This window comes from Orbicella franksi, chromosome 6 (genome assembly GCF_964199315.1).
Source record: "Orbicella franksi chromosome 6, jaOrbFran1.1, whole genome shotgun sequence".
NCBI lineage: Eukaryota > Metazoa > Cnidaria > Anthozoa > Scleractinia > Merulinidae > Orbicella > Orbicella franksi.
This window is the reverse complement of record NC_138150.1, coordinates 21,365,484-21,386,695: the sequence shown is the minus strand read 5'-3', so window position 1 is coordinate 21,386,695 and position 21,212 is coordinate 21,365,484. Positions and strand designations below refer to the sequence as shown.

The 21,212-nt window shown below is 38.7% G+C and overlaps 2 protein-coding genes and 1 long non-coding RNA gene across 8 annotated transcripts; 1 reads left to right on the top strand and 2 right to left on the bottom strand.

The window, feature by feature from the left end:
* Positions 1-1,187: 1,187 nt before the first annotated feature.
* LOC145490028 (uncharacterized) lies at positions 1,188-12,105 on the bottom strand. Of its 4 annotated transcripts, XM_081469121.1 has the most exons (4): positions 11,369-12,105; positions 7,556-7,681; positions 2,980-3,045; positions 1,188-1,708 (listed from the first exon to the last, which is right to left on the bottom strand). In XM_081469121.1, the coding sequence occupies exon 4, from the start codon at positions 1,706-1,708 to the stop codon at positions 1,337-1,339; it is 372 nt and encodes a 123-aa protein (XP_081325247.1). In that variant the 5' UTR covers positions 2,980-3,045; positions 7,556-7,681; positions 11,369-12,105; the 3' UTR covers positions 1,188-1,336. The 4 variants fall into 4 exon arrangements, with proteins under 4 accessions (XP_081325247.1, XP_081325248.1, XP_081325246.1 ...); XM_081469122.1 differs by lacking the exons at positions 7,556-7,681; positions 11,369-12,105 and adding an exon at positions 3,680-4,145; XM_081469120.1 differs by lacking the exon at positions 2,980-3,045 and having other exon boundaries at positions 7,556-12,105.
* LOC145490029 (uncharacterized) lies at positions 4,288-7,575 on the top strand. 3 transcript variants are annotated; one of them, XR_014049657.1, is made up of 4 exons: positions 4,288-4,861; positions 5,392-5,451; positions 6,312-6,701; positions 7,493-7,575. It is a non-coding gene; the product is annotated as an uncharacterized LOC145490029 (long non-coding RNA). The 3 variants fall into 3 exon arrangements; XR_014049658.1 differs by having other exon boundaries at positions 4,288-5,451; positions 6,312-6,388; positions 6,648-6,701; XR_014049656.1 differs by having other exon boundaries at positions 4,288-5,451.
* Positions 12,106-17,522: 5,417 nt separating the features above from the next.
* On the bottom strand, positions 17,523-20,882 carry LOC145490123 (uncharacterized). The gene is made up of 5 exons (XM_081469227.1): positions 19,295-20,882; positions 18,983-19,203; positions 18,675-18,768; positions 18,392-18,541; positions 17,523-18,185 (listed from the first exon to the last, which is right to left on the bottom strand). The coding sequence occupies exons 1-5, from the start codon at positions 19,407-19,409 to the stop codon at positions 17,659-17,661; spliced, it is 1,107 nt and encodes a 368-aa protein (XP_081325353.1). The 5' UTR covers positions 19,410-20,882; the 3' UTR covers positions 17,523-17,658.
* Between the last annotated feature and the right edge of the window lie 330 nt (positions 20,883-21,212).

Genomic DNA, 21,212 nt, shown 5'->3' with positions numbered 1-21,212 from the left:
AGAGTATATGATAGTGTCTCCCCCCTCCAGTACTACTTTTCCTTGTCCTGTCCAATGTGTCTCACTAATTCCCATGATATCAATACCTCTCTTCTTCATCTCTCTTGATGCCTGTGCTATGTTTCCACTCCGGTATAGCGTTCTCACGTTCCAGTTTCCTATCTTCATGACGTTCTTTGGGTGGACTAGTGATCTCATCTGCCCAAGGGCCTCCGTTTGGCTTTCACCCCCATGCGTCATCGAACCTCTCATGGTGTGAAGAGTGACCACGATGTCCCCCAGATCATTTGAAATTATTCTGCTTCTGGTTTCGGTAATAATATGTTTTTTACAGGAGCGGGTTATCAGCCCGCAGCCCAACCCCCAACCTGGAGGATCAGGGAAGCTCTTCGTCTGGCCCCTACCCTTCGACCTGTTCGGCGTGGGTGACTCTACCAGGTGCACATGGCACCCGCCGACATAGCTCTAGGGGTTACTGGGGCACGCAAACCACTCCACCACGATTAGGTGATAACTCCAAAGTAGTCGTTATATGAGTTCAGCCCATATAACTCTGCAAAAATCAAATGCTTCATCATAACGAATTCAAATTAGCATATCTAGGAGTGGTGATAATAACAGAGTGGTAATTCCCAGAGTGGCCCTTGAACGAGGTTGTTGAGGATCGCAAAAAAAAAAAAAAAACCAAAAAAAAAAAAAACCTGTAGTTCCTTGTGGTTCTCTCAGGGTTAGATTCAGCAATTTTGATTTCTGATTGACTTACTTCATTGCATACCAAGGAGAGAGAGTTACTGTGTATTGAGCTTGTTTCATTTCCACACAAGTAGAAGAAACCTTTATCAGGATCAAGGTAACAAGGGCGAGGAATAAACGTGAGTTTAAATTACTACAATTTTTTTTTTTCTCGAGGTGGAGGACTAGCGAATCGTTCTACAAATAATTATGATCGGGTTTTGACCTAAAGATTTGCATCGAAATTTTGTGGATGGAGTCGGTTAGATCGCAAACGCTGTTAGCTTCCGCAGTAAACCAGTACTGGAGATTCTGAGCTAAGCTGCAGCTATCCTTGATGTCGGAAATGACCGAGCTATAGCAAATTGCCAAATGAGAGAATATATGATGTATATACAGGACTAAATAGTCGAAAGCGAATCGAGAGTTGCTTACCATAAGTCGCCTGTTATGGTTGAAGTTACAAGTTTATTAATTAAAATCTCACATCTAACCCTCTAATAAGAACCATGAATAGTTTTCATAAATGTACGCTTGAAATTCAACTATTAAAGCTACATCTCACATGTATGCCTTCAGTAAATTTAATAGATCTTAGGGAGACCTATTCACATTCGTTTCCACGCTTTTTGTTATACTCTGGCCAATAACCGAGTTTTTTATGCATACAATCGAGGTATTCTCCTTCAACACATTCGCTATCTTTCTCCTCTACCCATTTAATTCTCAGCTCTTGCCCATTGTTTAGACGGAATTCATCTTTTACAAACTCATCGATATCCAAATCCTGTCGCTTGTGCTCCTTTAGTCGCCTCCGAATGTCGTTGGAATGCCCCAGATAGATGTACTCAACCTCGCCATCTGGATCCTCGTAGCCTATGGTATAAATGCCTTCAGCATGAGGTGCTTTGTCGAGATCACTGGCGTACGATCTCCAGACTTTATTGATTAAGCGTTGACAAATATTAGAGACCATCTGTGGGTTCAAAAAACGTGCGTACCGTGTTTAGTATTTTTTTTTTTAAAGATTTAAAATAGATAAGTAAATAAACTAAATATTTAAAAATATGCAGTTTGCACCGTGTTCGCTTGTCTACAATAAAATACACGGCGTTTGGGCATTGATAATTTACTGATTCCTTTATCAATTAAGGAAATACCGCAATGAAAGTGAATGAGAGCGAACCATTCGTCACCATTATGATGAAAGACATAATATATGACATAAACCCATTCATATGCAATGCCACAATATCCGGGCTGACTTATATGTGAACCAATTTAGGTTTTCAAAGAACAGAGACCTCTCATTGCACTTGTATATATTTTGTTCTTTTTCGTTCGAGTCGAATAAAAGCACCGTTTTTTGGAATAACTGTGGTTGGGCTCGGATAAATCGTTATAGGATTTCGCGGATGAAGGGACATCTCAACAACAAGCAGCTATTTCAAATAGAAATTATAGTGTTTCGTTTGAGGAATGATTCAGGGGTGCTATAAAACTTGGGAAGACCTTGATTTTGAAAGAATTTTGATTTTTCAATTCATCACGAGAAGAGAAAAATTCTCAAAAATGCTCGAGCTTTCATACGATAACTAATTTATTATACGACTCCGAAAATTACGAATGCGCGCACGGCATTGTAGTGCAAGTTAAAAAATAACGTTCAAATCTGCAGGCCAACCACTCACAATGAGGTAATTTTCGCAATCATAGAGTAGATTGATTAATTAATTAACACCATTCGATGGATTGATAATTTAATAATTAATGAATCGATTGACAGCTCGAAAAATCGTTGAAACATAGAGGAAAGCAAACAAGAAATTTACTTTTTAAGCGAGAAGCGAAAAATTGCCGAAATCACTAAAACTCAGGCCCACTCTTCCCAACCTCGTTCCCAGAGCTTTTCCCTTTGAAGGGAAAAGCCCTGGGAACGAGGTTGCAGTCTTCCACCTCTGTGGTCCTCTCAGCGTTGTCATCGAAGGCCCTGGGACGAACTTCACGTCACTTTGATAATCATGCGTGACTCTTTCTTTCCAAGAAAGATAATTTCACTCATGACAAAGCAAGTTCTAAGAAATCATACTTCTCGACCGATTCAAGATCATACTGAATTTTAGCAATGATTTTACGTCGCTCGACCATACTAAAGATGTAATACAGACAGCTTTTCAGTGAATCAGTCGCGAATTCAAACTCGGCAGTTAGAACTCATATGAAAAGAAGAGTGATATCTGTCTTTACCTTTTGTGGCTTACTTGACCTGGAGGCAGTTTTCGGTGGCCGAAACTGGAGCTTCTTTATTTGACACTGTAAGCAGCCGAAAGAAAACATGTTGGCATAAATGAAACATCACTTCGTTTGGTTATAAAGTGCCACTGAGTTGTCGCTTCTGAGGGGGCTTTCGGAGGCCCTTTTGGACAAAGTTCCCTTCAACGGTCGAAGCCGCCAAAATCTCCGGAATGTTTTCACTTCATTTCAGCACGCTATGGTAGCCGTGCTCCGGCCGTCAAGAAGAAACACTTCCATAAAGGCCTCCAGGAGCCTACCTGGAGCAATAAAACCCTAGAAACAGACAACAGGTGAGGCCTCTAACACTTTTAGTCACTTTATTTCCAACTTTACGATGGAAAACGAAATTTCCTCTATCGAATTTCACACACACACAAACCTGTCTCATAGCACACACTTTTCCTACTGTGATCAAACAAGGGCATAGTTCGATTCGGTTACACATTCAGTTGCGATTAATTTCAATGAAACATCGTTTCATGGCCCTTACATACATTCTCAATGCTTGTGAGTGCAACTGACATCAGATAACGACTGACTTTGACCTCAATATTGCAATATTTCAACAAGGTCAGGATAATTTCTTGTGACTATTAAAATGAATTGGAAAGTCCTTTCGAAAGACACCAAAAAAATCAAGAAAAAAACTTACCTGGAGCTCTCTCAAAGGACTTTATTTCTATCTTGTGGATTAATGTTTGTTGATTTGAACTTGGCGCGTTAGAGGCTCAGGAATTTATAGTCCGCATGACCTCATGTTTATCTCTTCTTTCTAACCAATGAGAAAACCTCATTCTTGAGATTCTAACATCTGATTGGTCAATCCGTGAAGGGTTCTTTCCCAGCCTCTTTAGTTTTCATTTGATAGCTGTTAGCAAGTCAAGGGACTTTTCCCTAAACAAACCGCTCAATATTTGCTTGTTTTTGGTGCTATTTGCATATGATGCAATATCTTCAGGTTGTTTCTTTGTCAAATTTTTTTATCGCAGAAGAAGGGACTTTTCCCTCGAAAATCTAAACTGCCCACTTAGCACATAGTTTGGGATTGACGTAATTTTCCCATAATAATTTGTTTCCTACTTATATTTAAACTATAATATACAGTTTATGTTACGCGCGCTTTTTTCCTCTTTTTAATCATTTTGTGCTCTTTGGGTACAGGACTTTGGATTTTATAAATGTATTAAAACTCTGCATGAGTTGGTTCTTCAGGTTCTTGACTCAGCTCGAACTCAGGGAAAAAGGTCAGTATGCATACATTAAAAAGGTCTAAGAAATCACACACTGTGACCATTTCCTAGAAAGGTAGGCATGAACAGGACACTCTGCCAGAATCCAACAAAAATGAATGCAATGTAACTTTTAGAATGGTAAACAAATGTTTGAGTCATCTGTATTTTCGGTACCATGCATTACATCATTCCAAAAGAATGTGCTAATTAATCCAGCGCATTGGGGTTTCGGAGGGAAAGTCCCATTCATTTCATATAAAAACAACCTGCAGAAATTGCATCATATAACCACAATTATACACAAATGTAGGATCCTGACAAATAAAGACGGTTCTGAGGAAAAAGTCCTTTATTTTGATTACATGTATACTTATTGAATTAAGCTTTTGAATTAAGCAGTCAGGGAAATATCCCTTTGCTGATCGACCAATCAGATTTTGGAATATAACAAGAAGTGTTTTCTAATTGGTCAGAAAGTCGGCATAAACTGAAATAGACATGACATCATGGAGTCTATTTTAACTCGAGAGAAGAGGCGCTAAATTCAAATCCAGGAAAACATTCTGTTCACAAGATCGCTGGAACTGCGCATATTAAGAGAGGTGAGTTGGCTTCTTTTCCGTCCGTATTTTCATTAAACAGTTTATTTCCTAAAACAGGGCGAATTATCTAGCCCGATATCCGCGATCATAACAAGTCGTGTGTCACGAGCGATCTTAGTGTTCAGTGCAAAAGCTACGGCAGCCGAGAAGTACTTTCAAAAACTCAGATACCTGGCAGTCTTAAATTCTTATAGAATTTTCACGAAAAGTCTCATTTAATTCTCCTTAGACTAATAGATCTTCGTTAAGAAATATCAAGCAATTTCATGTATTATTTTGGCTTTGTAGTTGAGGAATTTTTGCGAGCTTGGCGACACTATAAAATCTCGATATTTTAGAAAATAATCGTGCTCTGGCTCACGGAGTCATCTCTCACAGAATAATATCCATAAAAATTACAATATGTATTATGTTTGCAAAAATGAAAGGTATTTCATCTCAGCCGAAAATATTTACATGCGTGACTTATGTGTACTGTGTGAAGTGACTTGTTATGATTTGTAAACCGTGTTTTCTTTCTTTGCCTATAGCTGAGACACCAAAACGTCTTCCTGATTACCCATCGAAAGGCCCCTGAAACTCAAGCGTAGGTAAGAACAAAGTTCTTCTTTTCCTTTAAGTATTCATGAAATAACCATAAAATATTAAAACTCCGTTCGCCGCATGGTGAGGCTGGACTGTTCGGTATATTGTATTATGAAATTGTGAGATGATACAAAACCTAAACAGAAAGAAATTTTTTCGAAAGAAAATGCAATCGTTTGTACTCACGTTTATTCTTCGTCCATGCGACCTTCATCCTGATGAAGGTTTCTTCCACTTGCGTGGAAACGTGATAAACTCTGTCCGAATACAATACTACACAGTAACTCCCTCTCCTTGGTAATCAAAACATCAAAATTGGATGAATGGAATGTTCAGGGTCGTTATATTGATTTTGACTCAGCAAAAGAAGTCAAAATGCACACATTCAGGATTTCTAGGAAATCACACACTGTGACCATTTCCTAGAAAAAAAAAACAGGAACAGGGCATTCTGCCAGAACTCACGCAGGTATGAATGCAATGCTGTTTTTTTTTTTTTTCTTTTTTTTTTTAAACAAAAAAACAGTGGCGAACAAATATTTGATTCGTCTGTATTTTCTAAAACGTTCAATTTTAGGTAGTAGACATTAGAGAAATTACATATATTCTCGAGTGTGTGCCAAGCCAGCCAGCACGGTTCTGGAGGGAAATAAAAGTCCCTTTCTTTGTGTTAAAAGAATTTGTCAAAAACAGCCTGCAGAAACCGGCACCGTGTTTATTATTACAACACATCAGAAGGGAAAAATCCCTTTACTTTGTATATAGCCAATAAAAGAAACCTAGACAGGTGGGGAAATATCCCTGTGCTGATCAGCCAATCAGGTTTTAGAATTTAAAATTTAAAATTTTTTTTCTTATTGAACAGAAAGTTGTGACGTCGTCAATTCTATTTAGTTGGGAAGCAAGAGGCGCGAAATTCAAATCAGCTCTGCTTTGACAGAGGTCAGTTATAGTTTTTTGATTCGAATTCATCCTTCGTTTATTCTCAGCAGAACACCTTATTTCCACAGATAATGCCAAATTATAATCTGTCAATTGAAAAGGCCGATATCTACAATCGCGTGCCACGGACGATCTAAATGAAGTCAAACATCTTATTCGTGTGATGATGTCAGGGACGTTTACTTCTATTAATTACATTTCTCAGACTGTCGGCTTGCGGCGACTTGTTTATGCAAGCAGTATTTATTTCTCTTTCTAGAAATCAAAACAGCCTTTCGTCGCTTGCCAAGAGACCGCAGAAATTTTACCGAAGGTGAGAACAATTTTGTTGTGATTATGCATGTCTTGAGTGAAGCAGTGACGCCTATCCCGAATTATATTAAGATGTAGGATGTTTTGATCCCAATACAAAACCCAAATAGTGTCAGGGATTGTACTTTTAATTTCATGAACGTTTAAATGAAATCATTAAAAGGTAGTAATGTTACAAATGGCGATGATGATGTAATATTGTGTAAAATCATATATATATATGTCACGTTTTCAGTAAAAAAGCAAGCAATTGGTGCACGTGAAGTTCGACTAGGACTTCCGGTGCGAGTTTCAAAGGCGCTCGGAATTCGCCAAACACCAGTACTTCCCATGAACACGTCTGATAAAGTTCCCAGTTTCCTAAATTCATAGATGTAGGAAAATTAACAGGCTGCACGAGTGTTCTGAGATGAAAAATATTAGGCTACGTTTCGCTATGGCTTCTAGCCAAACTCTTTGCCTTTAATTCAGCGCAAAACACATTACAGTTATTTATTTATTCATTTTTTTAAAATTTTTATTTGGTTTTTGCCATTAAAAAGACATAATTACAATACAGTACAAAAAATAAACAGTGAAGGAAAGAAAAACAAAATACTACAAAAACTACATTGCACTTGAAAATTTGAACCCCCTTCCCCCCTCCCCCCCCCCAAAAAAAAAAAAACGAGGAAAAAGATTGATAAGCTACATTTAAACATTCATTTATTGCACTGCGTTAAAGAAAAAATTAGGTACCTAGGGTACCTTGACATTACAGTTATTAATGCGGACGTTCTGTTTACCCATCAGATGTCGGCTTCTAATATTTGTCAACGTCTCATCAAAAAAGCGTGGAGATCCTATGCAACTGACCTTGCTGAAGCGCCACAATCTGAAGGCATCTATGCGATAGGCTTTCTACCAGGTCCTGAGCCGGTCATATACGTGGGACAGTCCATCCACATTCGTACGCGGCTCCAGCAGCATAAATCGCAAAACCTGCAGGCAATTGACAAGTTTGTGAAAGACCAATTCGCCCAAAAAGGCGGGATAAACTTGTTCATAAAATGGGTAGAGGTAGAAAATAGCAAATGTTTAGAGGGAAAATACCTTAATTGTATGTATGACAAACTCGGTTACTGGCCACGTTATAACTTAAAACATGGAGACACATGTAACTAAGTTCCACTAAGGATTAAGTGCAATGCAAAAGATTAATTGGAATAATTAGCTATAATGATATGCCTAATTTGAGTCCTACGAAGAATGTACGATAATCATAGAAGTTGCTAGAAGTTATGGTATTAATTATCATGTCATTTTTCACATTTTCGTATTTTGTGCTTAATTAACTGTAATCATATTGTGACAGTGTTATTACGAAAAACGAATAGATTAAATCAATAGCTATATGCTTTAACTATTCGACTGAGTCATAGGGAGCGCTCATTTATTATTTGCTTCTAGTTACTGTGGAGAACTTTTGGGTTTTAGGTTTTCTACGTGATCTTTAGTTGTTAATAATGGAACTGATATGTTTTGTACTGTCCATCATGGCACATCGTGGCTCTGTCTTGACAATTTATAGTTATGAATGTGCCTTTATTTGATCCTTCAATTGCCAGAAAATTCATTACCTGACGAACTCAAGGAATTAAAGTTTTGATGTATCCTATAGATATATCAATCCGTTTTTAGTTCAGGATTTGTATGTCAAACTGGGCGCTGTCTTTTGTTTACAGTTTCGTAGAAAAGTTAAGACCCAAGTCGTGATTTTACTATGTTTTTATTCGATTTAACCCATAATCTTTACTGGTAAATATTTTCTTAATTATATTTAACTTAACATAAGTGGCCGTCAGCAGATCATGTATTGGATAGTGTTAGGCTAAGTCATAATGACAAAACTTGGTATATTTGCATGTGTGAACATATACGGACTAGCCAGTAATTGTAAGATGAGATTTTAGAAGAAGGCTTAACAAGTTAGTGAACGTTAACCTAGAAGAGAGTATAACTGAATGTGATTATCTGAAAAAGATAGTTCAGAAGAGACAGAAAGTCACAGAGAAGGCAAGGAATAGAGATCTGTAAAGTAAGCTGTATTAAAGTACCTTTCGTAGTTGAACTTTGTCGTTGACTGAATATCGTATCGGCAAGGAGTACCTCCGCTTGTTAAGCTGGTTTAGTTAGCTGGTTTAGTGTAGATTGTGAGTCAAGTAGACCTCAAAAGTTGTCTTTTAAATTTTTAAATTTAATAACTGTTTAAATTGGTTCTTGTTTTGTATTTTATTACTTTTATTGCGCTGATTTCACAAGGATATAAACAGAGAAATTTAAAATCAGTGTTGTACAATAAACTAATGATCTGAAGCTGATTAGTCCTGATTTTCCTTGCTTCCACCTTGTATCCAGATGCTCATTTGTGTTCTGAGTAAAATTTTATTATTAATGAATTTAGTACAGTGGTCATGGATTAAATTTTTTTTCACAGAGAAAATTTTAGAGTGGGAATTTCTTTACTCCCGTTGTTTGATTGTTCGACAAGCTCTGAGTTATTGGACCTTGTGAAATTTATTATTCAAGTTTTTCGCGTGATGTTTGGGTAAAATCTTGGCTTCTATTACATCTTGAGTGGTGTCCCTGTATCCACAAAATCGCATAGAGTTCTATGAATGCTAATCACAATTATAAAGAAAGGTTAAAGAAATTTGAAGTCTATCTCTGTGGACAGCAGTGATAAGGTACAAATTGGGTGTGGTTCTTAATGCAAGTTCTTTGGTCCTCATATCGGGAGAAAATAATAACGAACTTAAATGGATAAGCCTTTTTCTCGTATTTTCCTGTTCAGTCTCCGAAATCGAAAGTTTTGTTTCTGACATATAGTAGCCGAGAATTCGCAGACGATCCTTTCATGTACAAGAACTGTTGTGCACACCTGTTCTACATTGTCATAGTTGGTTGTACAAACCATTCCTTCACACGCAACAGAAAATAAAGACCGCGATCAATGAACAGGTGAAAACCTAAGCGAGGTAAGTCCAGCAGTAGTTATGCAATCATGCTCGTTTTATTCTCAAGTCCAGCTTGCTTGAGATTGTTTATGGATAGCTGATTGTGGTGTAAGAACTTGCTCTCTGTATTCAAGGTCTCCTTTAACCGAGCATCAGCAACATCTCAGGTTTGCTTCCGGAATTTCCCTAAATAGATTTGGCTCATTCCTTGTTCAAATATGACAGCGAAAGTGAATGTGATTAATAAATATGAAGCATGTTCGGTAAATATTGACCGACTCGAGTTGCTGATGAAACTCGCATCATTCAACAACAACGATGAGTCTTTGTTTACTTTTCCGTTTATTCATTTCTGTTCTAACCTCCGGCGTAGAATGTTGTTAAATGGCTAATAAGCGAAATACCTATTAATAATGAGCTCCCCAATTAACTGACTGACAAAATTTCTCGCAGTGATCTCAAAAACAGCCTACGTTTTGCTTGGATATAAGTTTCCTAAATTCACCTACGAGATCAACTGTAGCCAACCGCAGTGGTTGGCATTGAATGCTCAACAAGAGTCGTTTTTCAGTCTTTTTTTTTTTGGCCACAAACAGAAGTACAATCGAGAAAAACTTTTACTGCGACAACAAAAATTACAGAAAACGAACACGCCGAAAACTGTCTACATCAGAGCTATTTATACATCCGTTTTATGATCCCTCGGATGGTCTCCAATATTTGTCAACGTCCTCTTACAAACCAAAAATATACATGGAAATTCTATGACAATGATCTCGATGAAGCACCTCAGACTGAATTAAGGTATTTATGCCATGCATAGGCTTCACGCAAACAGACAGCAGTGTTCAGTACATCAGTCTATGTGGAACTTTCCAGCGACATCAACAGGCGGCTACAAGAGCACAAACAGCAGGATTTAGATATCTATGAGTTTGGAAAAGATCAGTTTCTTCTAGACAATGGGCAAAAGCTACAAATATAATAAAATCGGTAAATTGAGTAGAAGGAAATACCTCGACTGTGTATGCATAAAAACTCTATTATTGGCCATAATATACTGACAAAAACATGGAAGCAAATGTCACTTAGTGTCACCATGAGCTTACATACTGAAGGAAAGCATCTGAGATGTAGCTTCATTTGGTGAATTACATGTATGAAACTCATGAAACTCTTCCCTCTTCTTATTGCAAGGTTCAGACTTGCGATATAATAACTGAAACTCGTAATTAACTTCAATTTATCCAATTTCACGTAAATGTTGCCAGACAACTCTCGATCTGCTTTCGACTTTTTCTTTGTTCTAGCTAAAGGCGGCCCTGTCCTTAATTAATATTTGGTCAATATTTCCTTACTTTTAGATATACATTCAAGGACTGGTCGTTCATTTGTTGACGAAGGGGTTGACAATTCATATCTACTGCTTGTGAGATAATTTCTCCGTAATGATGTTTTTCTCCCAAGGGTTTTTTTCGACTCCATCGGCAGTTTTCTATTGCTGGGTCATTTACGACTCTGGCAGGGACAGCCGACATCGGAGCTGACATCGAGCTCTTCTAGTGAGGACGATAGCAAATGCTTGTCGATCGAAGTGTCGATGCAATTCTTCAAACCCCAATCACTACTCCCTCGCCTCAAGAAAAACAGAAACGCAATCATTTAAACTCACGTTCATTCCTCGTCCATGTGATATTGACCCTGATAAATTGAGAAAGAGTTCCTCTTCTTGTCTGGAAAGAAAACAAGCTCTGTCCAAATAGAATACAGTAACTGCCTCCCCTTGCTCTTCATTGATGCAGATCAAGAATCAAAGGCAAACTGTGCATGAGTTGTGTCGTTACACCGTGTTCGAGTCAGCGAAAGAAGTCAACCGGCATCGACAAATTCTAAGAAATCACACACTGCGACCATTTCTTAGGAAAGTTGGCAAGAGCAGGGCATTCTGCCAGAATCCAACAAGTATGAATGCAATGATTCATTGGTATTTTCTTAAACTGTCAATCTTAGATACTCTGATAGAAATATTAGAGAAATTACATCATTCCGAAAGTATGTGCTATGCCAGCACTTGCGGTTTCGTGGGGAAAACTCCCATTCTTTGTGATAGAATACAATACAATAAAATACTCAATGCAATAGAAGTTTATTCTGTAATACACTTAGCTACACGATCACATGAAAGACAGTATGACACACAAGCTAATCTACAAGTGTTTCACATAAATCAAAATTAGAAGTGAATAATATAATATGTGAAAAAAAAAAAAATTGACAAATAGAAGTCAGGACAGCTCCCTGTCGGGGTTTATGACATTCAGTTTAAAGTAATTATATCTTGTGATGAAAGAATTTCATAAAATATGACCTACAGAAATTGCATCATATAACAACAATAATGCACAAATGATATTTATGAGGGAAAAAATCACTTTACTTTTTTTATAGCTAAACTTTTAGAGTTAGGGAAATAACCCGTTGCTAATCAGCCAATCAGATTTTAGAATTTTACAAAGTGTTTTCTCATTGCTCAGAAAGCCGGGATAACCTCAAATAGACGTGACGTCATGCAGCCTATATAACTTGGGAGCTAGAAGCGCGAAATTCAAATTAGCGAGAAAACTTCTATTTACAAAGAACAGTGCTTTTAGAGAGGTGAGTTATAGTTTCTTGAATCGAGTTTATACTTCGCATATCTGCAACAACAACAACAACAACAACAACAAGCTTTATTTTTTCCTTGTTATCACATATATATTTTTCAGTAGCACACATTTGTTTGGGAAAATTCTAAACTATAATCTGGCAGTTGTCAAGGCCGATATCAACAATCCCGTGTCACGGACGATCTAACTAGTGTAGTCAAACATGTTTTAAACCTGGTCATGAATCTTGCGGATGAACATCGGACAGCAACCTTAAAGACAGCTGCGCCCTTTGGTAAAATATCTTCACCGTTGTAATCTGTAAATTCAAAACGAAAAAGATCTTTCATCTTCGCTGAAATATCAATGTGTTCATGTCAAAGCCGGTGACCTCTATTTTATTAAAGCCTGATTTTCATATGTCGGGAAAATCCCAGACGGTCTGGGATTTTACTGTTTCCCGACCGTCCCAGATTTTGCCGACTAATGAAAACTCGAAATCGTAGATATCCCCGATCGTTTGGGATGAACGGGGACAAATCTGGAGAATCGGGAGCGTTTCTATTAAGCCTGGTTTTCATATGTCGGGAAAATCCCAGACGATCGGAGATTTTACTTTTCGCCGACCATCCCAGATTTTGCCTATATGTCGGACATTCGCCAGAGGTCTGTCCCAGAATTTCCCGATTTCACTCGTGTTTTTGAGAGACGCCCTGTTTATTTGTGATAGGGGGACTGGAGCCCAGCAATTTAGGGGATTGGTAATGAGCGAAATCGATCGCCGACGGACGCCGACGTCCCCGTCGGTACAAATTTGAGTTTTCATTTGTCGGGAATGATCGCCGACCATCGAAGAAATCTGGGACGCGTCGGGAAAATAGAAACGCTCCCGATTCCCCAGATTTGTCCCTGTTCAACCCAAACGATCGGGGATATCTACGATTCGAGTTTTCATTAGTCGGCAAAATCTGGGACGGTCGGGAAACACTAAACTCCCAGACCGTCTGGGATTTTCTCGACATATGAAAACCAGGCTTTAAATTACACTTCTCAGACTGTCAACTTGCGAGCGACTTAATTAATTATGCAAACCGTATTTTTCTCTCTTTCTAGTAATCAAGACAACCTTTAAGCAGAGGTGAGAACAAATTTGTTGTTTGATATTCTTGATCACGTTAAGAGCGAAGCAGTGGCTAATAATTCGAGCATTACCAAGGTGTAGGATATATTTTGATCCCAGTGCAAAACCGAGATAGTGCCAGGGAATAAAACTAATTGTCAGTGAAATGGTTTCACGAACATTTCGGCGTAATCATTGAAAGGTAGTCTTGTATTGAAATGGAATTTACTTTTTTTTAGAGAACTTTCTAGAACCTTCGAGAGCAGTCTTGGAAACGATACCAAAGCAAGTGAGGTTCACATGCTCCCCACCTTCCCCCTCCCCCCCGCTCCTCTCCCACCTCACGAAAATAACGGCTCGCCGAAGGTAACGTTGGTTTTTTTTTACCTTCCTATTGAACCCTGAAGGTAACGGTCCCCCTGAAAGTAATGGCCCACCCGAAAGTGACGGCCCTTTGAAGAAGTCACCAAAAGAGAAAGTCTCTAATCTTAAATTAAGCACAATACGGATGGAACAACCTTACCGTAGGACTGAACAGCTTGAAGAGTTATTTGTGATTTTATTTCGAACTGAACTGAATTAACTCTGATTTATGAATTGTATTCAGTTGTCTAGCAGCAGAGTCAAATGATATAGATATGATATACGGGATATCACGTTACCATTGTACTCTCGCCTTACAATACTAACGTTTAGGCCTTTTCTGTTTACGCAGTCACCTTTGTTTATGTGGGTAGTTAGGAACATACATAAACGGAACTTTTAATTTCATATGTTACACGTCCGCTTTGTTTCAAACGACTGTTACCGTCAGAAACCGTTTTTTAACCATCCGAAATTAACGGCTACCCGTAAGTAACGGCTACCCAAAAGTAGCGGCCCCCTTTACCTGGTAAATCCGAAAGGCACGGGGGCCGTTACTTTCGGAATTCTACGGTAGTTGTAACCAGTTGTATGGGTTCATATTATACCTATGGTAGAATTCAACTAAGAGAGATGTTCGTTTAATTTTAAAACTGTCTTGTTTTAGATAGCCACTGAGATTTGTATCAAATTAATACACGAACCCTGGATGTTCTACGCCGATGCCTCTAAAATACCCCATGTCGGGGGAATCTATGTGATTGGAATAAAGCGGCCGAGATTACGAACAATACAATATTTGTACCTCGGGCAGTCTAATGATGTCCATAAAAGAACACAGGACCATAAGTATGGTCGTCAAGACATCGACGCTTTTATCAGGCGAAACTACAGAGGAAATGGAGGAAAGGACCTACGGGTCAAATGGACTGGCGAACCTAGGCATAAGTCGAAGGAGGGGAGATACATCAGATGCATGGAAAACCTGCTCGGCTATGAGCTGGAATATAACAAGAACGGTGGAAACAACTAAAAACACCGTTAAAATGATCCATTCCAAAGGTCACGTCAATTTTTTGTTATCACTGTAAGCCCAGTTTAAGCCTGAAAAAAGCTAGAGCACTGGAAGTTTAAGTAGCAATTGCGCTGTAATTTATTTTTATTCGGGTGCGTCCGTGATGATAATGTTGTAGCTTATAAAAGAAGTTACATGTAAGTGAAAACTACGATATTAAGAATCAGAAGAATAAACCGTCTTTGAAGGTAGCCCTGTGTTTTTTCAGGGTAATCCATGGCAGCGTTTCTAGTTTGTACTTCGTCGGCAGCAAGCAAAGCTTGGTATCGATTTAGGTATAAGGACTATAAGTAGCCTCACGTAGAAACGTTTTTTGGGAAGAAAAACGAGCAGCCATGATCCGTTAGCCTGTGCACAGAGTAACAGTATGGCCTGCGTGTATTGCCCTAATGGACTACGTTCCTTTTCTGTATCTTTGTTCGTTTGTCAATTATTTTTCATAGCTGCGTTTATGAAAAGACGTCACGGGGGTGGAGTTACGGGGGCTGTTACAGACCGAATAAAATAAAAGTTTAGGTTGGTTACATAAGGGTCCCTGCAAACACTACTATAGTATAATGTTTCATGGGTCTTTTCTCCTGGGTTTCTCAGTCTGATTTTTGTCGGAGGCGCGGTTGCCTAAAGGTTTGTGCACTAGATCACGGATCGAGCAGTCGGGGTTCGAGCCCAGGCCAGGGTCGCTGTGTTGTGACGTTAGCATGACATTATGCTGTCACACTGCCTCTCTTAGTTCCAGGTGTGTAATTGGGTAACATCTTCCAATCGCAATTTTCCTTAATGATTCCTAGTGACCTAATGTAATGTTACTTTTGAGAATCTGCTTGTACATAAAAAAATATCCTTCTTGCAATGACTTTGTTTGAGTGAAAGATCGCTGACACTGATGACAAACACCTCATTCCTGGAAGTTACACGGGTAGGATAAAACGAACACCTTCAGACTCGAAACGTTCACGCTTGGTTCAGCATAAAGGTACTTTCCTTTCCTTCCAAAACAACCCCTTCCTGTTTATGGATGTTTTGTTTACCAGCTTTATGGGTCCGGTAGTTTAATAACTGAACAACTTCATCATATAATCATAAATGTATGAATCATAATCGGAATTATATATGCTGTCGGTTTTTTCCTATTTCGCATATATTCTCCATTTTATAATTATTATAGTAGTACTGTTTAGGCAACAATTTAAGGTAGATTGTGCAATCAGGGTGGATTGGCTGATGGAAAAGTTTATCCGCTCGCGGGCAGGGGGACAGGTGCAGGGGGCAGGTGCAGGGGGCGGGAACAGGGGGCAGGAGGCGGGGGGCGGGACACATGTGACAGGGTACGGTATTGTTATATCCGTTTCGCCGCACAATGTGTTCTTCAAACATCTCATTTTTTTTTTTGCGTTTTCTAAGGGCCTGAGGTGGGCTACGTGCATTCTTGAACCTCGTCCTCACCCTTATCGCTAATATGAAGGCAAACACAACAATAATTACAGGAAATTGTGACTTTATTTCAAGAAAGCCTCAAATAACATATGTTTGCGTCACAAAGACGAAGCATGGTTCTTTGTTAAGTCTAAATGTCCCAGTGCTATTTTTCTGTACATGGATAAGCTAACATAAAATTAAAGCAAGCTTGGGTGAGTATACTTTCGTTACAAAACTAGTCAAACCATGTCGTAAATACTCTTTTTCTTTGGCCATCGTAGCTTGATAAGAAATAACACGCAAACTGCGGTGATAAACATGGCAATAAAACGCATGTTAAAAAACAAAGTTCATTTACTTGAAGATGTATGCTGAAACATACGAAACGTCAAGTAAATGAACTTTGTTTTTTAACATGCGCTTTATTGCCATGTTTATCACCGCAGTTTGCGTGTTATTTCTATTCAAACCACTTACTTAGTTATTGTTATATACATCTTCTAATTCTCTTGTGTTTTAATTCTGTTATGAACACACGCTAAATATCGGAATTTGACTACTTTGTTACGGTTTATTATTTAGGGAAAAAGCGAACTTAAGCTTTTCTGGTATCCTGAGTTTAAAAAACTGGCGAAAGAATCTTGAAAGGTCTCCGGGATTTCTTTTTTAAAAACGATTTATTTAGTCCAAGTGGGTATGTTGCACTAATAATATCAGATTTTTTCATTCTATTCATGAAGTTGATCCTTAAAGAGGCATTTAAAGCGCCAAACGCCTAAAAATAAAGTTCTTAAAAGCAGAATTAGATTGTGCCTGGGGCAAAATTTTCAAACTTCTAGTAAATATATAGGCTTTTTCTATTTTCTCTCAAAACGTAGGAAACCGGTGCTGTAAGTGATCCTTTGAAAGAAAAACTTGGGTCACCGATCGTCCGAGATGGCTAAATCCACGCAAAGATGAGACTTGACTATTACCCTTAGACTTGTCACTATTGGTGTTCATTTTATATTACTTAGTCGATGCTTAGGCGGGCAAAGTTTTAAGTTGCATATTTTTCCCCACACTATATCTCTGAAATGAGGTTGGTGCCCCCCGCCGTCCTGATGCAAATAAATCATCATCTGACTTATTAGATTTTCCTGCAAAAAGTCTTTAAGACAGCAAGCGCCTCAACAATCTTATAGAAATTGCCCCCCCCCCCCCGACGACAAAAAAGCCTGGTTGTGATTTTTTGATTTTATGACGATAATCATGTGATTGGCATCGAACAAACAACTCTCTGAAGTCCATGACTTAAAAAAAAAAATCAGTAATACTCTGGTTGCAGTTTATTCACAAAGTTCCTAGCGAACAAAGACTTTCCAGAAATCACCATTGGACACTCCAGAACGGTAGTGGTCATCGCATCTCAAATCTTGATCGTCTGGTCGCAGCATCCAATAATAATTATGAAAACCAGCTGGGAGAAAGTACAATCTATCTGCATCTCTTCCCCAACTCCATTTGCCATCATCCGGGTATCCCCACTGATCGCAAGCTCCTGCTAATTCGGAGTTGTCGTGTTCCATTCTAAGAAACGAGCCACAAGCGTCGGGCCGGACATCCGTCTGACCGCTGAAGTACTGGACTACAGCTTCACCAGTGCTGTTAGCGACCGTGGTCACGTGGAATGTACGCTCCCTTTGTTTACTGCAGTGGAATCTCAGCTGAGTGAAAGACAAGTGAGTCCACAGCTCCTTCATGGCATTCTTCGTCAGAAACGTCTTGTTGTTATGGTAACTGCCGACTCCTCTGTAGGATGCCTCTACTGACAACCCCGATGGAGAGGATGAGCTGTCAACCACATAGTTAGAGACAAGAAGCCAGCCTCCTGAAATCAGGTAAGTTTATGATCGTTAATTGGAAAGAACAAAACCAGGTGAGAACCTTACAATAACTAATTTATTACGATACGAAAACTTTCAAAGAGAAGGAAAATAAAGCAAGAAATGTTTCAACCGCACGTGTTCCAAATAAATGAGAGTTTGTGTAATCTTAATGGTTAAGAATATTTCTTGTTCGCCATTCTCAGCTTACCTCCGTCAGTTGTCATGTCACAGAAGACCTTTAAAGGGTTTCCACTCTTCTCAGGGTCGATCCAGTACTTCCCGTCTCCTTTAGAGTCTCCTGAGTCCCGGATGTCCTTACAGGAATGACCAGGATGATGCGAGTACCAACCTTTCATTACTACAAAAGTAAAAAAAATAAAATAAAAAAAATAAAAATAGACCAGGAAGCATTTTGCAATCAAGTTCAAACTGCACCATATTGCATTGGACTACGTAAGGTCGTGAAACACAAATAAATACTCACGACTCACGTTTTTCACATTTTTTCCCCTTGTATCCTGGATGACACTGTCCACTCTTTACTGTTTGGTCATTCCGCTGACGAGAAACATCGATACAGGAGGCCTCGGTTGGGTTAAGAAAAATGCAATTCAGCGTCAACTTTATTATTTATCAATACTCTAAGGAAATGTGAGCTTTTGATCGCTCTTGTTAACTGTACGATCAGGCTGACAATCATATTCTTTTTTTAACAACCTCGCGTTAACCCTTTTTCCTGTTGCAAGTAAAGGTAGCTAAACTGAGATAAGTAATGTATATACGGAAGGCTTCAACTGACCTGAACTGAACCAAAGTATGTGGATCCTTTCTTCCATTTAAAATCTCCTGGCTTCATCTGTCGGGTTTTGTTGTTTAGCTCACAAATGCGTTGCCCTGCATTGCTGCCGTCCGGACGGACATTAAACGACTTGCAACTGCTATTTCCAATGCATTTAAGGTGGCATGCAAACTCGTCAAGGACTGTAGCCGTGGACATGACGTGATCAACTAAGGCATGGTCTAACAGAGGAAAGAAAATGAAAGTTTTCCTGATGCAAACAGACTGAATAGAAGGAAAGTGCGACGTTTAAGTTTAGCTGTGCCTACTTACCAACTTCCGTTTCAAAAACGCTTCCGCAAAAGTCTGTGTTTGCCACCACAAATAAGATTATCAGGAAAATGTTTAGAATCACAATGGCCAACCGAATCAGCCACGCGCCAGCCATGGAGTTGTCAGAGTATGGAATTAAATCCTGTTTCAGAACCGGAGGTGCAACGCACCCAAAGCTCGCTCCTGCTTTATCTATTCGTTTGATCTAGAACGGACAGACTTATAAGCCAGGTGATGTTCATATTTAATTAATAGTTGAAACACTGGGTTACATAACTCAGTTAACGCAAGCTTTCATTCATTTCGGCAAACAGTTCTTTTCTTTTATTGTCAGAAAATTAAACATGCCGACGTTTACGCATTGCTACCGGCTCCCTTCAGAGTTCAAACAAACTAGCAGCTGGTGTTTTCAAAAACCCAGACAGTCTTTTGAGACCTGAAGAAGGCAGTAATGCCAAAACCGTCGACATTTTTGCCTGAAAATACTAAAAACACTACGAGAAATTCTTTATTTTTTGTATTTCAAGGTGTTACAGAGTATTGCTGTTATTAAAATCATTGTTTTCATTTATTCCCCTCTTGTTTGGAGTTTGCAATGTTAAAGAGCTCCTAATTGGTTTGTAAATTGTTTGATGGTGCAATAAAGGACTTATGGCTGATGTTATGTTTATTCACCTGCAGCCGGGGGGTGTTTGTGAACTTCGTTTTGTGTGGTGCGCGCTACAAAAAGCTCGTAAATTTTTCAGTGTTAATCTTAGAGTCGCTCCAGACCTGAGATGGGGTACATTTATCCCTGAGCCTTGTCAAATATAAGCGCAAGAGCGTGAAGTTTGACAAGTCAGTGATCATTCATAATTCATTGTGTTTATAACCCAAGGTGTAGTTATTAATATCGGAATTATTATCTGCTTTATATTACATTTTGTAGACTCGAACATCAAAGAAGTCCTTGGATTGTTAATTATTTGGTCAAAACTATGAGCGGACGTTACTTAGGTACCGCTCGCTAATTAATGACACGAAACAACTTAACTCTGCGATCTGATTCAGCCTATGAACTGGAGAACAAGGTTTAGAACGTTTTTTCCCCGTGACTCATATTCTTGGGGCTTCCCGTGGCTTTTTTGTTGAATAAACCGGCAAACTAGATCCCCCCTAACGTCTTTGCTACACCTGCAATTGGAGAGACATCTTAACTAAACCGCTGTAAGGGTTCTTATAATTATATAAATAGTTCTGTCTACTGAGTTGGCATTTCTGTCGTGCTCATTAAAGGTGCTATGCCACGGCTTGCGCATCGTGAAAAGTTAATTGTAAACTTTTCAAGTTCGTCGTTTGTAATCCGTGTTAATCTTCTCCATCCTTAACCATCCTTGTTCCTTTATAGTTAATTAACGTCTTTGGTGTTTTTCTTTCTTAGTAAACTAATATTCTCAGGTTTCCTTCAATTTAATAGTAGTTTTGCACATGGCCAAATTAACTCAAAATACCGTGGCTGAGCTCCTTTAAGCTCGCCGCTAGCGGCGACTATTTTTTGTATGACTAGTTCGCGTGAAGAGTTTGTTGATAAAAATGATGTTAAACGACTAAATAAGATCTTCCAACGAGCTTAAAGTCCAATTCTCAGCAATGATTCCAAGCCATTTAACGTAATGTTAGCTGTGAGAATTTGGTAGTACATCAAAAAATATCCTTTGATGAGAAATCACCCACTTCTGGAAGTTAAATGGTCAGGATGTAAACGAAAACCTTGAGCCTCTTTAATATATCACGTTTCATAGTCGAAGCTTTATTCAGGATAGGGATAAAAAAAAACCCTCCTGTTTATGGATATTTAGTTAACCAGCTTTATACACATCCGGTATTTTACTATTTAGGCAGCAATTCACGATAGATGCCCTAATTAGGACAGATAAAT